At 38.8% G+C, this 18095-nt stretch overlaps 1 protein-coding gene across 19 annotated transcripts in view; it reads left to right on the top strand.

Moving 5' to 3' along the window:
• Positions 1-18095, top strand: part of PKP4 (plakophilin 4) — a 258767-nt gene that overhangs the window by 115707 nt on the left and 124965 nt on the right. For all 19 annotated transcript variants that reach the window (XM_070767595.1, XM_019972379.2, XM_070767592.1 and 16 more), the window contains one exon: positions 16982-17094. In XM_070767595.1, the coding sequence (XP_070623696.1) occupies positions 16982-17094 (113 nt within the window). The remainder of the gene's footprint in view (positions 1-16981; positions 17095-18095) is intronic.

Here is an 18095-nt window from a genome sequence, read left to right as displayed (position 1 = left end):
GTCTGTTACGTGTTAGAGGTTACAGATATTTCTTGCTCTCTTTCTTTTTTTTTTTTTTTTGGCATTTGACTTTGCCTGATATTTAAGAGTATGAAGTTTCATTTTTATGTATTTGAATATCTTATTTTTACCTCTTATGTTTTTGGGGTTTCTTTAAGGATGTCTCTGTCATCCCAAGTATAAAATTATTCTCCTATATTTTCTACATTGTTGGAGGGAATGTAAGTTGGTGCAGCCACTGTGGAAAACTCTATATTGCTTCCTCAGAAAATTAAAAATAGAATAGAGCAATCCACTCCTGGGCATATATCCAAACAAAACTCTAATTCAAGAAGATATAGCCATAGCAGCACTACTCACAACATCCGTCAACAAACAAATGAATAAAGAAGATATGGTACAATATACCATGAAGTACTACTCAGTCATAAAAAAGGATGAAATAGTGCTGTTTGCAGCGAAATGGGTGCACCTAGAGAGTATCATACTAAATGAAGGAAGTCAGACATAGACGAATCATATAATAGCACTTACATGCAGAGTCCAGATTGTGACACGAATGAACCTGTCCGTGAGATGGAAATGGACTCAGGAAAGCAGAGGGCACACCCGTGGCTGCCCAGGGAGGCAGTTGGGGGTAAGAGGGAGTGGGGAGTTGAAGTTAGTACATGTACGCTTTTATTACAAGACGGATAAACAGCAAGGTCCTACCCTATAGCACAGAGAACTATTTATTCAATATCCTATGATGAACCACCGGAGAAGGCAATGGCACCCCACTCCAGTCCTCTTGCCTGGAAAATCCCATGGATCGAGGAGCCTGGTGGGCTGCAGTCCACGGGGTCGCTAAGAGTCGGACACGACTGAGCGACTTCACTTTCACTTTTCACTTTCATGCATTGGAGAAGGAAATGGCAACCCACTCCAGTGTTCTTGCCTGGAGAATCCCAGGGATGGGGAGCCTGGTGGGCTGCCATCTCTGGGGTCGCACAGAGTCGGACACAACTGAAGCGACTTAGCAGCAGCAGCATGATGAACCATGGTGAATATTTTTAAAAAGAATATATATGTATAACTGAATCATTTTGCTGTGGAACAGAAATCAACACAAGATTCTAAATCAGCTATCCTTCAACTTTTTTTGATGTATTAAAAAAGAATATTCTCCGAGGTCAGGGGTCCCCAGTCTCCAGGCTCTAATTCCTGCTGATCTGGGATGGAGCTGATGTAGTAATAACAGAAATAAAGTGCACAGTAGATGTAATGTGCTTGAATCGTGCTGAAGCCAACCCCTCCCCCACCCCCAGTCTGTGGAGAAATCGTCGTTCACAAAACTGACCCCTGCTGCCAGAAGGTTAGGAACCAGTATCCCAGGTCATATTTTTATATAGTAGGTTTTTTCCCTTATATTTATTATACAACTTGTGTGGGTGGGTGGGTGGCTTGAGGTGGTAGTCTAGCTTTGTTTTCTCTAATTATACCCGCAGTTCTTTTCCTATTGAAGGAAATTCTACCTTTGTCATAATTAGTAAGTTCCTATATATACTAGCATCTGGGTCTTTAATTTTTATTACATTCTAGGGCTTTATTCGATTTTGGAAAAAAGTTTTGAAGCAATAAAGTCAATTATAGTTCTAAATATAACCTTCAAGAATAGAAAATGAGACAACCTTAGTTTTTTTCAGAATATAACCTTCAGGAATAGAAAATGAGACAACTGTAGTTTTTTCAGCTTCCTGTAATGGAAAAAGCAAGATTTTAGGATCCCATTCCCAGCTCTTCACTTACTAATTTTGTGACCCCGTGCAAGTCATTTATTTTGTCTCTCTCACCTTGTGGTTCCTCAACTCAACAGTGGCTTGCACTTTTGTAAGAAGTAGAGAAAAAAATATGTAAAGTGCCTGACACACAGTTGGCTTTCATTCAGTGAGACTTAGTATTACCACTAGTTTTAGGACTTAACAAAAAAAAAGTAAGATATTTAATATAAAATTATATCTTTTAAACATAAATGTGTTATTTCACGAGTATATATTGTGTGGAAGAGAAAAGAATTCTAAATATAGTAACTTAAAAATTCAGACAAGTAAATTAGTCTGAATAGGAAAAATAACATCATGAAATCTGACCTTTTTTCTAAAAACTTGTTTCTTTATTTTCTATTACAGCCATATAGACCTAACGCAAATAAAAAGTAACATTATTTAACTTGTCTGCTTTTTTAGCTAAGCAAGGAAAATACACTTTTTGGTAGCAAAGTATTAATTTTCATTGCTTTTCTATATAGCTAACCTATAGAAGGAACAGACAGTTTTGGAGGGAAAGCAGGAGAGTCAGAGCAAACCAGAGGGATACTGTGGACCTGAAAATAGGGATGGGCCTGAGATAATGCAGATGCATTGACATGTCCCAGTTCTGTCCTAAGGCTTTTATGTTTCCTGTATGTTAGAAATGTCCTGTGGTTATCAATAATACATTGATTTTTCTTACCCTTTTTTCTCAAGAACCTCAGGACAATTTCTGGAGGTTTAAAAACAAATGGTAATGTTAGATTAATGTAAAATTAGAGTAATGTTAGATAAAATGTAAAATTAAAAAGGTAAAAAGGAAAAACAACTGAATACCTCTTATACTTCTTGAGCTAGGTAACAAGATTTCTCAGGGAACCATTGAACTGACTAGGGCACAATTAATAAATGTATATTCTTAGTCCAGCTACCTCCCCCTTCCCCACACTTTGGTCTTAAAATATCTGCAAAGCAGGAAGAACCACTGTAGAAGGAAGCCTAGAAATTTAAAAAGTAGAATCATAAGACAGGAGCTACCTGCCCTAGACAGTATTTGTTTTCTTTCTCCATTACATTTCATTAAGTTATTAACCAAACCTTAAATTAATCATTTTGAAAATTAGCCTCTTATTCCCTGGTGCTATTTATTAGACTTACTAAAGAAAGGAAGATTAAATTTCCCCTTGTTTTTGTTTCTGTTGTCATTTTCATATTCTTTGCTGTGTTTGCAGCAACTAATCCACAGACAGGAAGTTGGAGGTTGGTCATTTATTCTTCTCACTTTTCCATTTCCGCAGTAATGATTTATATGCATTATTATCATCTGCACAGTCAGTTAGCTCTCAAATAAGCATCTGACATTAGGTGATTTGCATCACTGGTCTTACTAATTTTGAAATATTTATGTACTGAAAACCAAACAAATTGTTAATGTTAAGTCATTATTATTTTTTATATTTTCTTATTGAATGTTAAAGTAACATCTAATCAGATATTCAAGACATTACCTTTTAAAGAAAATCTCCTTTGTGTTTTTGACACTAATTCTACCAAATGCCTACTTTGTTGGAAAATGACAGCAAGAGTTGTCACTGACAACTGCAACTGACACTGACTACAGGCATCAATTTTTCATGCTGTTGCTCTTTTATTATTTGATTACATTAAACATAAATTAGTAAAACCTCAACCAATAGAAAATTTAATCAGCATTTATGTTTATACACACATATATTCATACACAGATGCTTACATTTCTACTATTAGGAGACAAGATAAATGGAAATAAAAGAAGGCATTTCTAGTTTAATAACTTAAAGTGTCATTGGACTGTTAGGTTTTCAGAAATGGCATGCCAGGGCTGGGAAACTCCTGATTTTTTGAAAGGTGGTATATATATGATGCCTGAGAGCTCAAGGAATTTGGCAGATGGAAACGTGTGTAAATAAATGAGGGAAGGAGAAGAAGTGGCATGGGGAAAGTCAGTAATGGCATGAAGCTACTACACCATGGAAATCGTGCGTATTATTTTTTTAAAAGAACCTATTTGCCCATGCCACCATGAATAATATGAAATCCCTGATCATTTCAGTTCAGTTCAGTCACTCAGTCATGTCCGACTCTTTGCGACCCCATGAATCGCAGCACGCCAGGCCTCCCTGTCTATCACCAACTCCCGGAGTTCACTCAGACTCACGTCCATCAAGTCAGTGATGCCATCCAGCCATCTCATCCTCTGTCATCCCCTTCTCCTCCTGACCCCAATCCCTCCCAGCATCAGGGTCTTTTCCAATGAGTCAACTCTTCGCATGAGGTGGCCAAAGTACTAGAGTTTCAGCTTTAGCATCATTCCTTCCAAAGAAATCCCAGGACTGATCTCCTTTAGAATGGATACAATCTCAAAAACGACAGAATGATTTGTGTTCATTTCCAAGGCAAACCATTCAATATCACAGTAATCCAAGTCTGTGCCCCAACCAGTAACTCTGAAGAAGCTGAAGTTGAACGATTCTCTCAAGACCTATAAGACCTTTTAGAACTAACACCCAAAAAAGATGTTCTTTTCATTATAGGGGACTGGAATGCAAAAGTAGGAAGTCAAGAAACACCTGGAGTAACAGGCACATTTGGCCTTGGAATATGGAATGAAGCAGAGCAAAGGCTAATATAGTTTTGCCAAGAAAATGCACTGGTCATAACAAACACCCTCTTCCAACAACACAAGAGAAGACTCTACACATGGACATCACCAGATGGTCAACACCGAAATCAGATTGATTATATTCTTTGCAGCCAAAGATGGAGAAGCTCTATACAGTCAGCAAAAACAAGACCAGGAGCTAACTGTGGCTCAGATCATGAACTCCTTATTGCCAAATTCAGACTTAAATTGAAGAAATCCCTGATAGAGTTGATTAATTGAAAAAGCAGTCAACAAAATTTAGGGACACCAGTTTCTTGTTGCAGCTCTGCCTTCTTATCTCTTTGTGACTTTAAAGAAAAATAGAAAATCCTGTTGTATCATTCAATTTAAAAATTCATGTGATCGATTATAACATACTAAATAAAGTGTACTGTGTAAAATTCACCATGAATAAATTAGCAGGGGTTTCTTGTCTTGGTTTTCCATGAAGCTAGATGAATCAAATATAGATTTCACTCTTCTTTAAGGGGAATTCAGCTTAGTAAATCCAGCACATGTAATGGCCAAGTGCTTTACCCAAGGGCTGGAAAAAGGAGTCTAGGCACATAGGAAGGTGATTTTTCAGGTGGATGGAGTCACATGAGAACAAGCTCTGAGTGATATGTATGGAAAAAAATGAATAGTTCTGTTCAGGTACAAGAAAGGAAATGACAGGATCCTGGGGGAGGGGGAAAAAAGGTTTAGGGCAGACTGCAGAGGGTCTTAAAATAAGGCTGAGTTGACTGTTTGTAAGTCGTATTACAGGTTGGCTGCAAGGGGCATGATGCATGGTGGTTAACACCATGGAGTTAGGAGTCAGAGTGATGTGATTCAAACCCTGGATTTGGATGACTTCAGACAAGTCAGCTCTCTGTGAACAAGGGTAACCTTCACTCCCTTGCAGGCTGACTAGGAAGTTAGCAAGGTAATGCATGTTAAAGCTTAGCAGAGAGCCTGGAGCACAGGAAACACTCGGGAATGGATTATTGATCAATATATTGTACCTTCAACAGATTTATCTGGAAAAGATGTGAAAAGCGAGGCCAGGCTCCTCAGCACCATTGGGTGGGGAGGAGACTTAGTGCAGGGTCATTATAATAATCTAAGGTGAATGTGACTCTGAATTAGGATAGTAGTGGCAGGTATGGCAAGGAAGTGAATGGATTCAGCAGTGGTAGAGAGGTTGGGTGACAGGGTTTGGGAAACCATTTAATATGTGAGGAATGAGGAATAAGAGAAAGGGAAAAATGATGAAAAGATGAAAACACTTACATTTTTGAGCCTGAGTAAAGAGTTGACTCATTGGAAAAGACCCTGATGCTGGGAGGGATTGGGGGCAGGAGGAAAAGGGGACGACAGAGGATGAGATGGCTGGATGGCATCACTGACTCGATGGACGTGAGTCTGAGTGAACTCCGGGAGTTGGTGAGGGACAGGGAGGCCTGGTGTGCTGCGATTCATGGGGTCACAAAGAGTCAGATATGACTGAGCGACTGAACTGAACTGAAAGAGGAATATGTGACTTCCCTGGTGGCTCAGACGGTAAAGCGTCTGCCAACAATGCGGCAGATCCAGGTTCAATCCCTGGGTCGGGAAGATCTCCTGCAGAAGGAAATGGCAACCCACTCCAGTATTTGTGCCTAGAAAATCCCATGGATAGAGAAGCTTGGTAGGCTACGGTCCATGGGGTCGCAAAGAGTCAGACACGACTGAGTGACTTCACTTTCACTTTCAAAGAGGAATGGTGGTTCCAGTAGGTCAGTGTGCATGAGAATCTCCCAGAAGACCTGTTCAAGCTGGACCTGACCCCTCTGATTCAAGTAGGTTTCCGAGTGATGCTGATACTGCTGGTTCAGAGCCCCTACTTTGAGGACCTCTGCAGTGGAAACATAGGAAACACAGAAGGCAAGGTGGTATGGCTGGTTGTGGGGCATGGCTCATCTGTTGAGTAGAGCTGCTTAGCTCACTACCATTGAAAACATCGGTTTGAATCTGATTAGACGTAGTAGATTTGGGCATCACTGGTGTACACAGACCCATGCAGTGGTCAGAGGGCACCAGGAAAGAGATTAAGAGCCAGTGGCAATGAGCTTTTTGTAGTGGCAGACAGATTTTTATAAAGCCATCGGTGGTGCTGTAGGAAAAGCTCGAGCTTTTGCCTATTTGGCTGACCTTCTCATCCACATGTGGCTCTAAGCAAAGCTTTCATTAGTGTGTTTCAGTGTAAACCTCTCTTCCTTTATTTTGATTTCCTAATAAAGGAGCTTTGGTGACAGTTACAGATAAGAGCCTGAGCTTTAGAATATAAATTTAGAGCATCTGGTAAGCTTTGCTATTTCCTCTCTGCTTCATTAAAACTGAAGGATAGATATCAAAGCTAAAATCTGATATAATCCTATGTGATTTGCTACTAGGATAAAACAATAAAGATCTGAATGTTGATCATCTCCTATAGAATGTTAACTAGTATAATAGGAAATCAGATTGGTGGTCATATCTCATTTTTTCTGTTATCTTAAAAAAGATCTAAATGTAAGAAGCATTGGGCATAGGTTAGGGCAACTGATCCATCAGAAATATTCTAATAATGTGTTCTCTTCCTGTCTTTGGACTGATGTGAGGTCAAGAGTTTCCATCTGAAGGTTAACCATTTGTGGTGACCTCCCTGTTGTAAATATTCAGCCTGGACCAAAGTAATGAAAAATTGGGTTTTCCAGTAGATGTGGTGGTGGTGGTGGTGGTGGTGGTGGTTTCTTTTTTTTTTTTTTAGTGTAGAACACAAGGCAATGTCCCTTAATTCAGTCATCTCAAAATACAATAAACATGAGATGAATTTTTAGTGTTGACTAAGTTGTGTTCTGCAAGGCAGTATTGTTCCTTGCAATGTAAATAGTTATTCTTTGGAAAATCGAGGTTAGTTTCAATAAACGGAAAAATCTCCAGGTAGTACAAAGACAAAGCAATTTCTTACTGGTAGACACCTGAGAACTTTTTATATTCTAGTGTCATGTGAACCTCCAACATTTGGGATCCTCTGGGCAGCATTTTTCAAACTTCCTCGAAGGCTTAAACCCCTTCCAATAAGGACAAACCTGTGGGACTCTGTTGTCTGAGAACACAGTTTGGTTGAGAAAGGCAGTGTTTCTTTTTAACAAAAGGCTCTGGTCAGTACAAAGTATATGATATAAATATCATATACTTAGTTAGCATTTTTATAATTATGTATGATTTTTAGGGACTACCAAATACACTTAATAATGACTTGTCAGTTATTAAGTAATTGTGATAGAAAGAGCATTTGATCATGTCTGTGCTAATGAATGGTTATTTCAAGGTTGAGAAATTTAGGGATGCTTTGAAACTATGACTGCTTTGGTTTTAGTGTCAACCTAGATTAGGGAACAGTTATCTGGGATGTTTTGAATATTTTAGCTCTTGAATATTCTTTTTTTTTTTTTGAATATTCATTTTTAAAGTAGTTCCCCAGGCCTGACTCAAGATCCTCAAAGATATCATCATGACCATAATTTGTTCATCTTTTTAATGTGGAAAAGAGAAAAAATGCTATAATATCAGTATGTCCTGAGATAGGATGTGTGTGCATGCTAAGTCACTCCAGTTGTGTCTGATTCTTTGCAACTCAATGAACTGTAGCCCTCCAGGCTCCTCTGTCCATGGAATTCTCCAGGCAAGAATATGGGAGTGGGTCTCCATGCCCTCCTCCAGAGAATCTTCCCCACCCAGGGGTCAAACCCATATCTGCGTCTCCTGCATTGCAGGCAGATTCTTTACTACTAGTGCTGCCTGGGAACCCTGAGATTAGGACATATCTTGTGAAATCCTGTGGACCTTAAAAATCCGACATATTATTATGCAGTGATAATTGATATTTAAGTGATATAAAACTCTTTCATCATACTAAATTAGAAAAAAATTATTACTGGAAGATTTTTAGGCAACAGTAATTAAAATATAGATATTCTCACTTAGGCACTGATTACATCAAATAATGATCATGTCAGTTTACTTCTTTGAGTCTAAGCAGTACTCAGACTTTCCTGCTGAGTTGTGTAGGTATGGAAAGGTGTGTCATCCCCTGGTGTGGTGTACCTGTATTGCTAATGTGAATGGGTTTTAAATGCACAGATATACATCTTTTAAAATTATGTATTTTAATTTATATTAAGATGATTATATAAATGGAGAAGGCAATGGCAACCCACTCCAGTGCTCTTGCCTGGAAAATCCATAAAAGCATTAGAAATCAGGATTTCAATTATTTTAATACTGAGATAATACTGTTTTTAAAAGGAGTCAATTTAAAGAGAAATATTTAATTAAAGGAAGTACAGGTCAAGGAGAAGGAAACAGATTGAGGAGTCCTGAGGTTAAGATATTTTCCAATGAGAAAGACTTAAGCATTAACCTGAGAGGAAACACCGACAATTCAGGAAAGAGAAGCAAGATTCTAGAGGAGGCAAGAGGGCGTGGAGAGGCCGGCCTTAGACAAGAAGGGGACACTGCCCCCACCAAGCCTGGAAGAGAAAGAATTAGTGGAAATTTGGGGGCAGGATCACTAATGACCTGATAGGAATACCTGCTGCTATTTCTTAATTGTCACCATCACAGTGTTAGTAACTATTATAGCCACTCTTGAATTAGTGAGTCAGTTAGAACAGCCTGAAGTAAATAGATCTAGTGATGCAAGTGGGCAACTGTAATCGGATGGCATGACCCCCAAACAGTGAGCTTTTGCACATGTTTGGAGGAATAATCGTCTCCAACAATTAAGGGGAAAGAGAGCATGGCTTAATACAAGAGTGTAAGAGGGAGTATGATTATAGATTCAGCTGACAGGGGGTCTATGAGGAATCCTATGTACAACTTCATGCTAGTAAGTAGAGGTAATGAGCCAGTGATGGCCAGCTTCCTGCTCTGGGCACCTCAGCTGTGATGTTTGAAGAATGCATAGTCTTCACCAGAGAGAGGTCAGAAGAAGCATATTTTCAGGAAAGAACTACATTTCAGTTAAAGCGTATAGTGGGAGAGTCTTCTTAGTAACCTTGAGATGGAGAATATTCTGAGTAAAAAAAATGACAAGTTTATAAACAATTTGCAAACTGGAGTGAGGCTTCCATAGGGCACAGGTGGAAAGAGCCATGAAATATGTGACTGCTGGCCATCAGTGAGAAATTAATGAAGCTGAGAGAGGCCCTGAGGCCACAAGAGGGTGAAGAATACCTTGTTTTCAATGCCAGCGCCAGGGTCCTTGACACTGTGGTCTGGGTTGGAGCTCTTCCTGCTAATTGAAGGAAATGAAAGCGGAAGAACCTAATGCTTGTTGGGCTTCTTGAAGCCAGTGGCAGGAGACATGACTAGGTATGCAGTATTATTTCTGTCTGAAAGAAACACTGAATCACAATCTAAAGTCTCTTAGGACTGAGGTACGTGGAGTTTAGGTAAAGGTAAACCTAAATAGAAAGGGAGATGATAGAGCTTTCACTCCAAGTGAGCAGCAGGAACAGATTTCACTTGAAATGAGCAGCAGGAACAGGTGGGTAAGAAAAAGACCCAACTAGAAGTCTCAGAAATGGAAAATATTGCCATTGGAAAAAAGTATAACAGATGACATGAACCCTTAACAAGGCAAACAGGGAAATAGTGAATTGAAAGAAATACTAAGAAGTTCCCCCTGAATAAAGCTTAGAAAAATTCAGAGAAAATATGAAAAAGCTGTGGAGACTCCCATTTCTGGTATATTCAGTACCCTAACTAGTCTTCCCCTAAAAGAAACTAAATATGTATACTGAATAAAGTGCTTAAATTGTCTTTTCAAAAGCAAGGCTAAGCTGCCAAGAAAGTAAAGAACTCATAGAAACGAAAACCAAAATGAAAGTGAGACTCCTAAGCCAAGTAAACAGTAAACCTGGCTTCCACCCTGAAGGTGTGTGTCAAGCCTAGGTGATCTTGAGCACACTGTGTGCCCTCTGAGGACAGCCTACTGTGGGGAGTCTAATGGGCTATCCCTCGCCCAAACCTAAAGCATTAGTGCAAGGGTGTTGAGAAACCTGGCCCCCTGACAGTGTATGATAGCTGTGCGAGAAGAGGGTACCTAAGTGGCCAATAAGCATATGAAAACATGTTGTTTAGCAGGGAAACACAAAATAAAATAAATGCAAGATACTACTCCATGCCTATCATTCCATGCCTTTACAAAAAAGAAAAAAATGAAAAGAAATTTAAGCCCCCACATGCAGATTGGCATCAGTGAGAATGTACATAAACTGGAACTCTCATACAATGCTGACTGGAATGTAAATTGGTACAACCACTTTGGAAGGTAGCGTAATAATCATTATCAAGTAAATTTGAAGATGTACACAGCCTTCAACTCAACAATTCCATATCTAAGACTCTAATGGAACTGTCTGGCACACGTGTATAGATGATTTATACAAAGATGCTTGTTTTGCAGCATGTTGATAATTGCACAAAATTGGAAACAACCCAAGGGTTCATTATGATGAGAACATACACATATACTGTGCCGTAGTCATACAATAGAATATTGTTGAGCAATGGAAATAAATGAACTGGGTCTAGGTGTACTGATATTGATAAATCTCAAAATCATATTGTAATAAAAGCAATCTGCAGAACACTAGGTGTTTTGTATACCATTGATATAAATTGTATGAATATGCAAAGTGATGCTATGTATTATTTATGGTACTGTATGTATGGAGTGTTAAAGGCTTTATATATGGAGTAGTAATAACATAAAATATTCATGTGAATATTAAACACCAAATTCAAGATAATGGTTTCTTCTGGAGAGAAAAGGAGAGAGAGAGAAATAAGATCCAGGAAAGAGAAACCAGGGGATTTCATTGTATCTGTAATACTTTATTTCTCAAAACACTTGAAGCAAATGTAGCAAAAGAGTAAGATTTGCTAGACCTAGGTCAGACTTGCCAAAGCTCATTGTGTTACTGTCTGTACTTTTTCAGTACATTTAAAGAATCTCACAATTTTAAAAACTAGGAGTGAGAGAAAACTTCCTGTCATTCTGTAAAAGAATCCGAAAACAATACCATCTCAGGTTGGGTTCTCACTGAAGTGGAGTTTTCATGCAGAGTGTGTATTATAGATCAGCTCTTATGGAGGAGAGGGGAAGAAAAAGCAGGCTTGGGCACTGGGGTCAGGGGCGTCCACATACTATGCCAGGAAGTTAAGCTGATGGCAAAGTCTAAAGCATGTCTGAACCTGGCTTTTCTCTTCTCATCTCAGTCAGTGCTGCACGCAGCCTGCCCAGAAGGATATAACTTCCTGGGTCACGAAGGCTCTCTTCAGCTGAGGGACCCCTGAAGGCATGACCTCTGAGGCAGCGAGTCTTTCCTTGGGCCTCCTCAGCCACACATTTCTGTCTACCATACAAGATCATGAAAGTGAATCTTTATGTTTTCTTCTGTCCGCTTGACTCTCAGAGAATGATTTTTGATATACTTACCTGAGATAGATGAAGTAAATATAAACAAAAGCTTCCAAACACATGTGAACTGACTCCATTTTTATAGCATGTCAGTAGCCTTGACTTTCTTTCTAACCTTGATTATGGTCTTGTTTAACAGAATTTAAGGGGAAGTTGTGATGTACTAAATCACTGGCAGAAGATTTTAACATTATTGCCTTGCTCTTCTCAAAGGATCCTCCCATAATTTAGATGCCCAGTTTTGGAGACAGTGGTAAGGGTCAGATTTCACACATTATGTTGAGAGGATTAAAAAAAAATTAAAATTTAGGGATGGTATCACAGCATAATCCTCTTGATGAGTATTATTTTGGAAATCATTAGAGGTGTTTTTATATGACTATGTAATACTGTCTTCCTTGTCAATCAATCTTAAGAATCCAGTGGAGACAAAATTGTCAAATGTTTATATCATACTCATTCATCTTGATGGCAGTCACATGTGGGAGTTCAACTTATATTCTTTGGAATTAGTGTAATATTAATAATTTTACAACAAAGCGTACATATATTTTGCTTGTAAATGTTCACAAGTATTAGGTAACCTGAATAGATTCCATGCTTTACAGCTTCCTGAGAGTCTGCTGTGGAGGCTTTAACTGTGTTCTACTTGTGAGAAGGGTGGGCAAATAATGGGTGAAATGGGTTTGATAAAAGTAGCCAGTGATGTTCAATATTATAGACTCTGCAGCTAGGAGGGATACAATGTGGACTTTACTCAGTCCAAATGAGTGTTAAAGGAATTGCCCAACTTCTAAAAAAAATTAGCTGCATCATGGGTACTGAGGCTCTTCTCATAACTTGACAACTATAAATGATTTCTAGAGGTCTTTCAGTCAGAGTTTCTAGTTGCAATAAAAAGAGACTAACATGGCTAATTATGCAGGGGGAAAATACTTATTAGTGGTTATTCGTGAATTCCCATGTTTGTTGCCAGGACTGGAGAACAAACTTTGAGACTGAGCTCTCAGAAATAGTGTCCAAATCAAGGAAACACTGGCACTGCCATCAAGTATAAACACAGTTTGTGTGGAGGTTATTTCCATGTTAGAAACTTGGCCTCGATTTCTACCACAGGAAGTGCAGCAAGAAGGTGAAAGGAAGAGAGGAAACGAGCTTCGTGTTTTCTGATGTCAACATCTTGGTTTCAGCATCCTGGTCACAGTCTGGCACCTTCTCGGCAGAGCTGAAGTTGCCTGTATCTGCTTCAGAGGGAAGGAATTATGGGACATTAAGTTCCATTGTCTGCCTTCAAGCAGGAAATTTCCCAAATATTTCCTTGAAAGGATGCTCAAAAGACCATAGGCAGCTATAGACATAATTAAAAAAAAAAAAAAAAAACTACTAAAATAGATTTTTTTTTCTACGAATGGAAATTTTTCTACTGTTCTAGTATAAAACATACCTTAATCCTATCCTGGTAACTTTTGGCCATCCCAAAATGAAACCCTCCAGTCCTCAATCCTTAGTAGCCACTAAACTAAGAACTCAAAAGTTATATAATGTGTTGGGGGATATTTTGAGATGCACGGATGGTCCTTGCGTGGCCCAGCTTGGTATAAGCAGCATCTTCCAGGAAAAGAGGTGTATAGTAAACAATCTGCAATGGTATAGAATCCAACTGCCAGTGCATGAGAGTCATATTTGATTCCTGGATCAGGAAAATCCCCTGGAGAAGAAAATGGCAACCCACTCCAGTATTCTTGCCTGGAAAATACCATGGACAGAGGAACCTGTCAGGCTATAGTCCATGGAGTCACACAGAGTTAGGTCCTATAGTCCTTGGGGTCACAGGGAGTCAGACATGGCTGAGCAACTGAGCATACACACACACAAAATAATTGAAAGAATGGAAGTGTATCACAAAAGCTATGATGCTGTTTAAGGACAAAGACTGTGAAGTAAACATAATAGTATTTGTCCTTAAAATCAGTGATCTTAGCCTGGAACTGAATATTATGCAATTATTATCAATCTGGTGTTTTATGGCTGAACATTGATCAGAAGCCTGTGATCCAGGAATTGTTAAGTAGAGGTAGGCAGTGTCCCCCTTACCCATTATGATCCCATTTTACAGCATTGTTGGGCCAACAGTTCAGTTCAGTCACTCAATCATGTCTGACTCTTTGCAACCCCATGGACTGCAGCACGCCAGGCCTCCCTGTCCATCACCAACTCCTGGAGTTTAACCAAACTCATGTCCATTGAGTTGGTGATGCCATCCAACCTTCTCATCCTCTGTCGTCCCCTTCTCCTCCTGCCCTCAATCATCCCCAGCATCAGGGTCTTTTCCAATGAGTCAACTCTTCTCATGAGATGGCCAAAGTATTAGAGTTTCAGCTTCAACATCAGTCCTTCCAATGAACACCCAGGACTGATCTCCTGTAGGATGGACTGGTTGGATCTCCTTGCAGTCCAAGGGACTCTCAAGAGTCTTTTCCAACACCACAGTTCAAAAGCATCAGTTCTTCGGCGCTCAGCTTTCTTCACAGTCCAACTCTCACATCCATACATGACCACTGGAAAAGCCATAGCCTTGATTAGACGGACCTTTGTTGGCAAAGAAACGTCTCTGCTTTTTAATATGCTGTCTGAGGTGGTCATAACTTTCCTTCCAAGGAGTAAGCGTCTTTTAATTTCATGGCTGCAATCACCATCTGCAGTGATTTTGGAGCCCCAAAAAACAAAGTTTCTCACTGTTTCCATTGTTTCCTCATCTATTTGCCATGAAGTGATGGGACCGGGTGCCATGATCTTCGTTTTCTGAATGTTGAGCCTTAAGCCAACTTTTTCACTCTCCTCTTTCACTTTCATCAAGAGGCTCTTTAGTTCTTCTTCACTGTCTGCCATAAGGGTGGTGTTATCTACGTATCTGAAGTTATTGATATTTCTCCTGGCAATCTTGATTCCAGCTTGTGCTTCATCCAGCCCAGCATTTCTCATGATGTACTCTGCATATAAGTTAAATAAGCAGGGTGACAATATACAGCCTTGACGTACTTCTTTTCTTATTTGGAACCAGTTTGTTGTTCCATGTCCAGTTCTAACTGTTAACTTCCTGACCTGCATACAGGTTATTCAAGAGGCAGGTCAGGTGGTCTGGTATTCCCATCTCTTTCAAAATATTTCACAATTTGTTGTAATCCACTCAGTCAAAGGTTTTGATAAGTCAGTAAAGCAGAAATAGATGTTTTTCTAGAACTCTCTTGCTTTTTTGATGATCCAGCGGATGTTGGCAATTTGATCTCTGGTTCCTCTGCTTTTGCTAAAACCAGCTTGAACATCTGAAAATTCATGGTTCACTTATTGCTGAAGCCTGGCTTGAAGAATTTTGAGCATTACTTTACTAGCGTGTGAGATGAGTGCAATTGTGCGATAGTTGGAGCATTCTTTGGCATTGCCTTTCTTTGGGATTGGAATGAAAACAGACCTTTTCCAGTCCTGTGGCCACTGCTGAGTTTTCCAGATTTGCTGGCATATTATTGAAGCACTTTCACAGCATCATCTTTTAGGATTTGAAATAGCTTAACTGGCATTCCATCACCTCCACTAGCTTTGTTCGTAGTGATGCTTCCTAAGGCCCACTTGACTTCACATTCCAGGATGTCTGGCTGTAGCTGAGGGATCACACCATCGTGATTATCTGGGTCATGAAGATCTTTTTTATATAGTTCTGTGTATAGTTCTTCAGTGTAACAACTGTTACTACTGCTGTATATTCTCCCACACCAACTGGGCTCCTTAGGAAAGAAATGTCGATATCAGAAAGCAATAAGAGTTCACGGACTGTTTTCTTAAGAATGATTCTAAGAATAGTTTGTAGAATTTGCTCAGCCAGTGCTGCCAAGTAGTTTTACCTTTGCCTAATCTCACAGGGAGTTAATTCACTTTCCAATCGAATTGTATTTTACTGTCATAGATAGTATGTTGTCAATAATATTATTATTAACAGAACTAAGGTAGTTCTATGTCTGATTAGTTCCTTTGCTTAAGGTGCATCTCCCTGGTGTTTTGAACCAGTAGCCAGCGTCCAATTAAACCACTTACAGTTCAGCATTTGCTTTGAGTAGACTTGTAAGGAGTTAATATGGCACAGGGGAGCTTGAGGTGTTATTGGAGATGTTATTTGTGGCCTAAAGCCTTTAGAGCGTACATGATTTATAGATAGTTTATAGCATGGCCTGCTTTCTATATATTAAAATCCTGTTAAGATAACAATGAGATAAGTACAAATAATGTTAAAAGATTTCTCTTAGAATAGAATACTTGCCTTCATGATGCATCATAGTATGAAAAATATAATTTCTGTAGACAATCTTCCATCTTTTTAATACAATTTTAAGTTCTATATTATGACTCAGACTTGTTCATTATTTTTTCTCTTGTCCCTTCATACAGTGACACATGAATGCATTTGTGACAGTAGGAAAAATGTGTTTGTATTATAGATAAATATAACAGACTTTTTTGTGGTATTGTAATGTTTTTTTTTTTCTTAACAATTGAATGGTTTTGTATCTAATACTGTCAAGCGAGTCTCATCACAGGAATTTACTTTTTTTAATGCTGAGCTAACATACAGTATGAGAGATGAAAATATTAGCTGTTGAGGATGAGGAGATTATTTATATTGGTTGGTGTGCCTCTAATGTAAGGACTCTGCAACCCTTACATTACATCCCTGTGGCATAAGTACTATTTGAAGACCTCAATTAGAACCAAAGGAAAAAAAGGCCAAATAAGGATTTATGTAATTTCAGTTCAAACAGATTGAAATTCTAGTGCCTTTAAGTTTGTTTGTAAGAGTTCAAATCAGTAGGTTGTTTAGGCCCACAATTCCATCCAAAACCCTGCTCTCGTAAGACCGCACTATAGTGTTATGTTTGGGCATGTTCCTGTGTTTCTTGTGACATACATGAGTTCATGTATCTGCCTGAGCAACCCGGTGCTTTATGTTCCTTTTATTTCCTTGAATCACAGGAGCTTCAGTTTCAGCGACTCACCCGAGAACTGGAGGTGGAAAGGCAGATTGTTGCCAGTCAGCTAGAAAGATGTAGGCTGGGAGCAGAATCACCAAGCATCGCCAGCACCAGGTACAGGGCCAATGGCTCTATCTTTTTTTTTTTTTTTTTTTTTTAGTTTGCAAGCTTATTTTTTTTAATAGAAATTTATTTATTTTAATTGGAGGCTAATTACCTTACAATATTGTATTGGTTTTGTCATACATCAACATGAATCTTCCGTGGGTGTACACGTACTCAGGGCTGGTGCACTGGGATGACCCAGAGTGATGGTATGGGGAGGGAGGTGGGAGGGGTGTTCAGGATGGGGAACACGTGTACACCCATGGCTCTTTTTAAATGCCTTTATCTTCTTAACCGCCTTCAAGTCACGGGCCACATTAATTGTCCTAGATGCAGCAGATGATGCTTTTAGTGTTGTCACTGTTAACTTGTCTTCCTAAAATTGATACCACCAATGTCAATTTATTCTAATTTTGAGAAACCTCTTGCAATATTGATTATCCTTCGGTTTTGTACTTGAAGTGTTTTATACGGCACTGGTACGATTCTCTAACAAAAGCCACTAAGCTGCCTTTAGAAATTTGATTTATTATATGTAGACAAAGTTAATGAATGGTTTTAACAATTAATTGCTAATTATTTGGTAAAGCTAATTGATTTTGGAAACCTGATATTGGTTTTTTGTTTTTTTTCCTTTTTAACTAAGAAGTATTTCCAAGTAATAGCATTTAGCTAGCTTTGAAAAATGCCTTCAATTTACCTTGAGTTTTCTAGAACTCTGTAAAAATACTATATGAAATGATTACTATTTGAAATAATTGTATATTCAAATCAGCACAAAACGAGTTTATTACTGGACCAAAAAAACATTTAATCACAAGTATTGTTTTATATTTAAATAACTTGTTACGCTATTTTAAAACATCATTAGAATATGAATTACTGCCACAACTCCAACTGGTGAATCACTGTTTATCCAATCTGTGGGTTTCTTTCTTAGTATTTACATATTCCAAGAAAGCCTACTATGCAATACTTCTGTTGCTTGCATTTTTAAGCTTAGTTTGTTT

Source organism: Bos indicus, chromosome 2 (assembly GCF_029378745.1).
Source record: "Bos indicus isolate NIAB-ARS_2022 breed Sahiwal x Tharparkar chromosome 2, NIAB-ARS_B.indTharparkar_mat_pri_1.0, whole genome shotgun sequence".
NCBI lineage: Eukaryota > Metazoa > Chordata > Mammalia > Artiodactyla > Bovidae > Bos > Bos indicus.
This window is presented reverse-complemented; position numbering and strand designations above follow the sequence as displayed.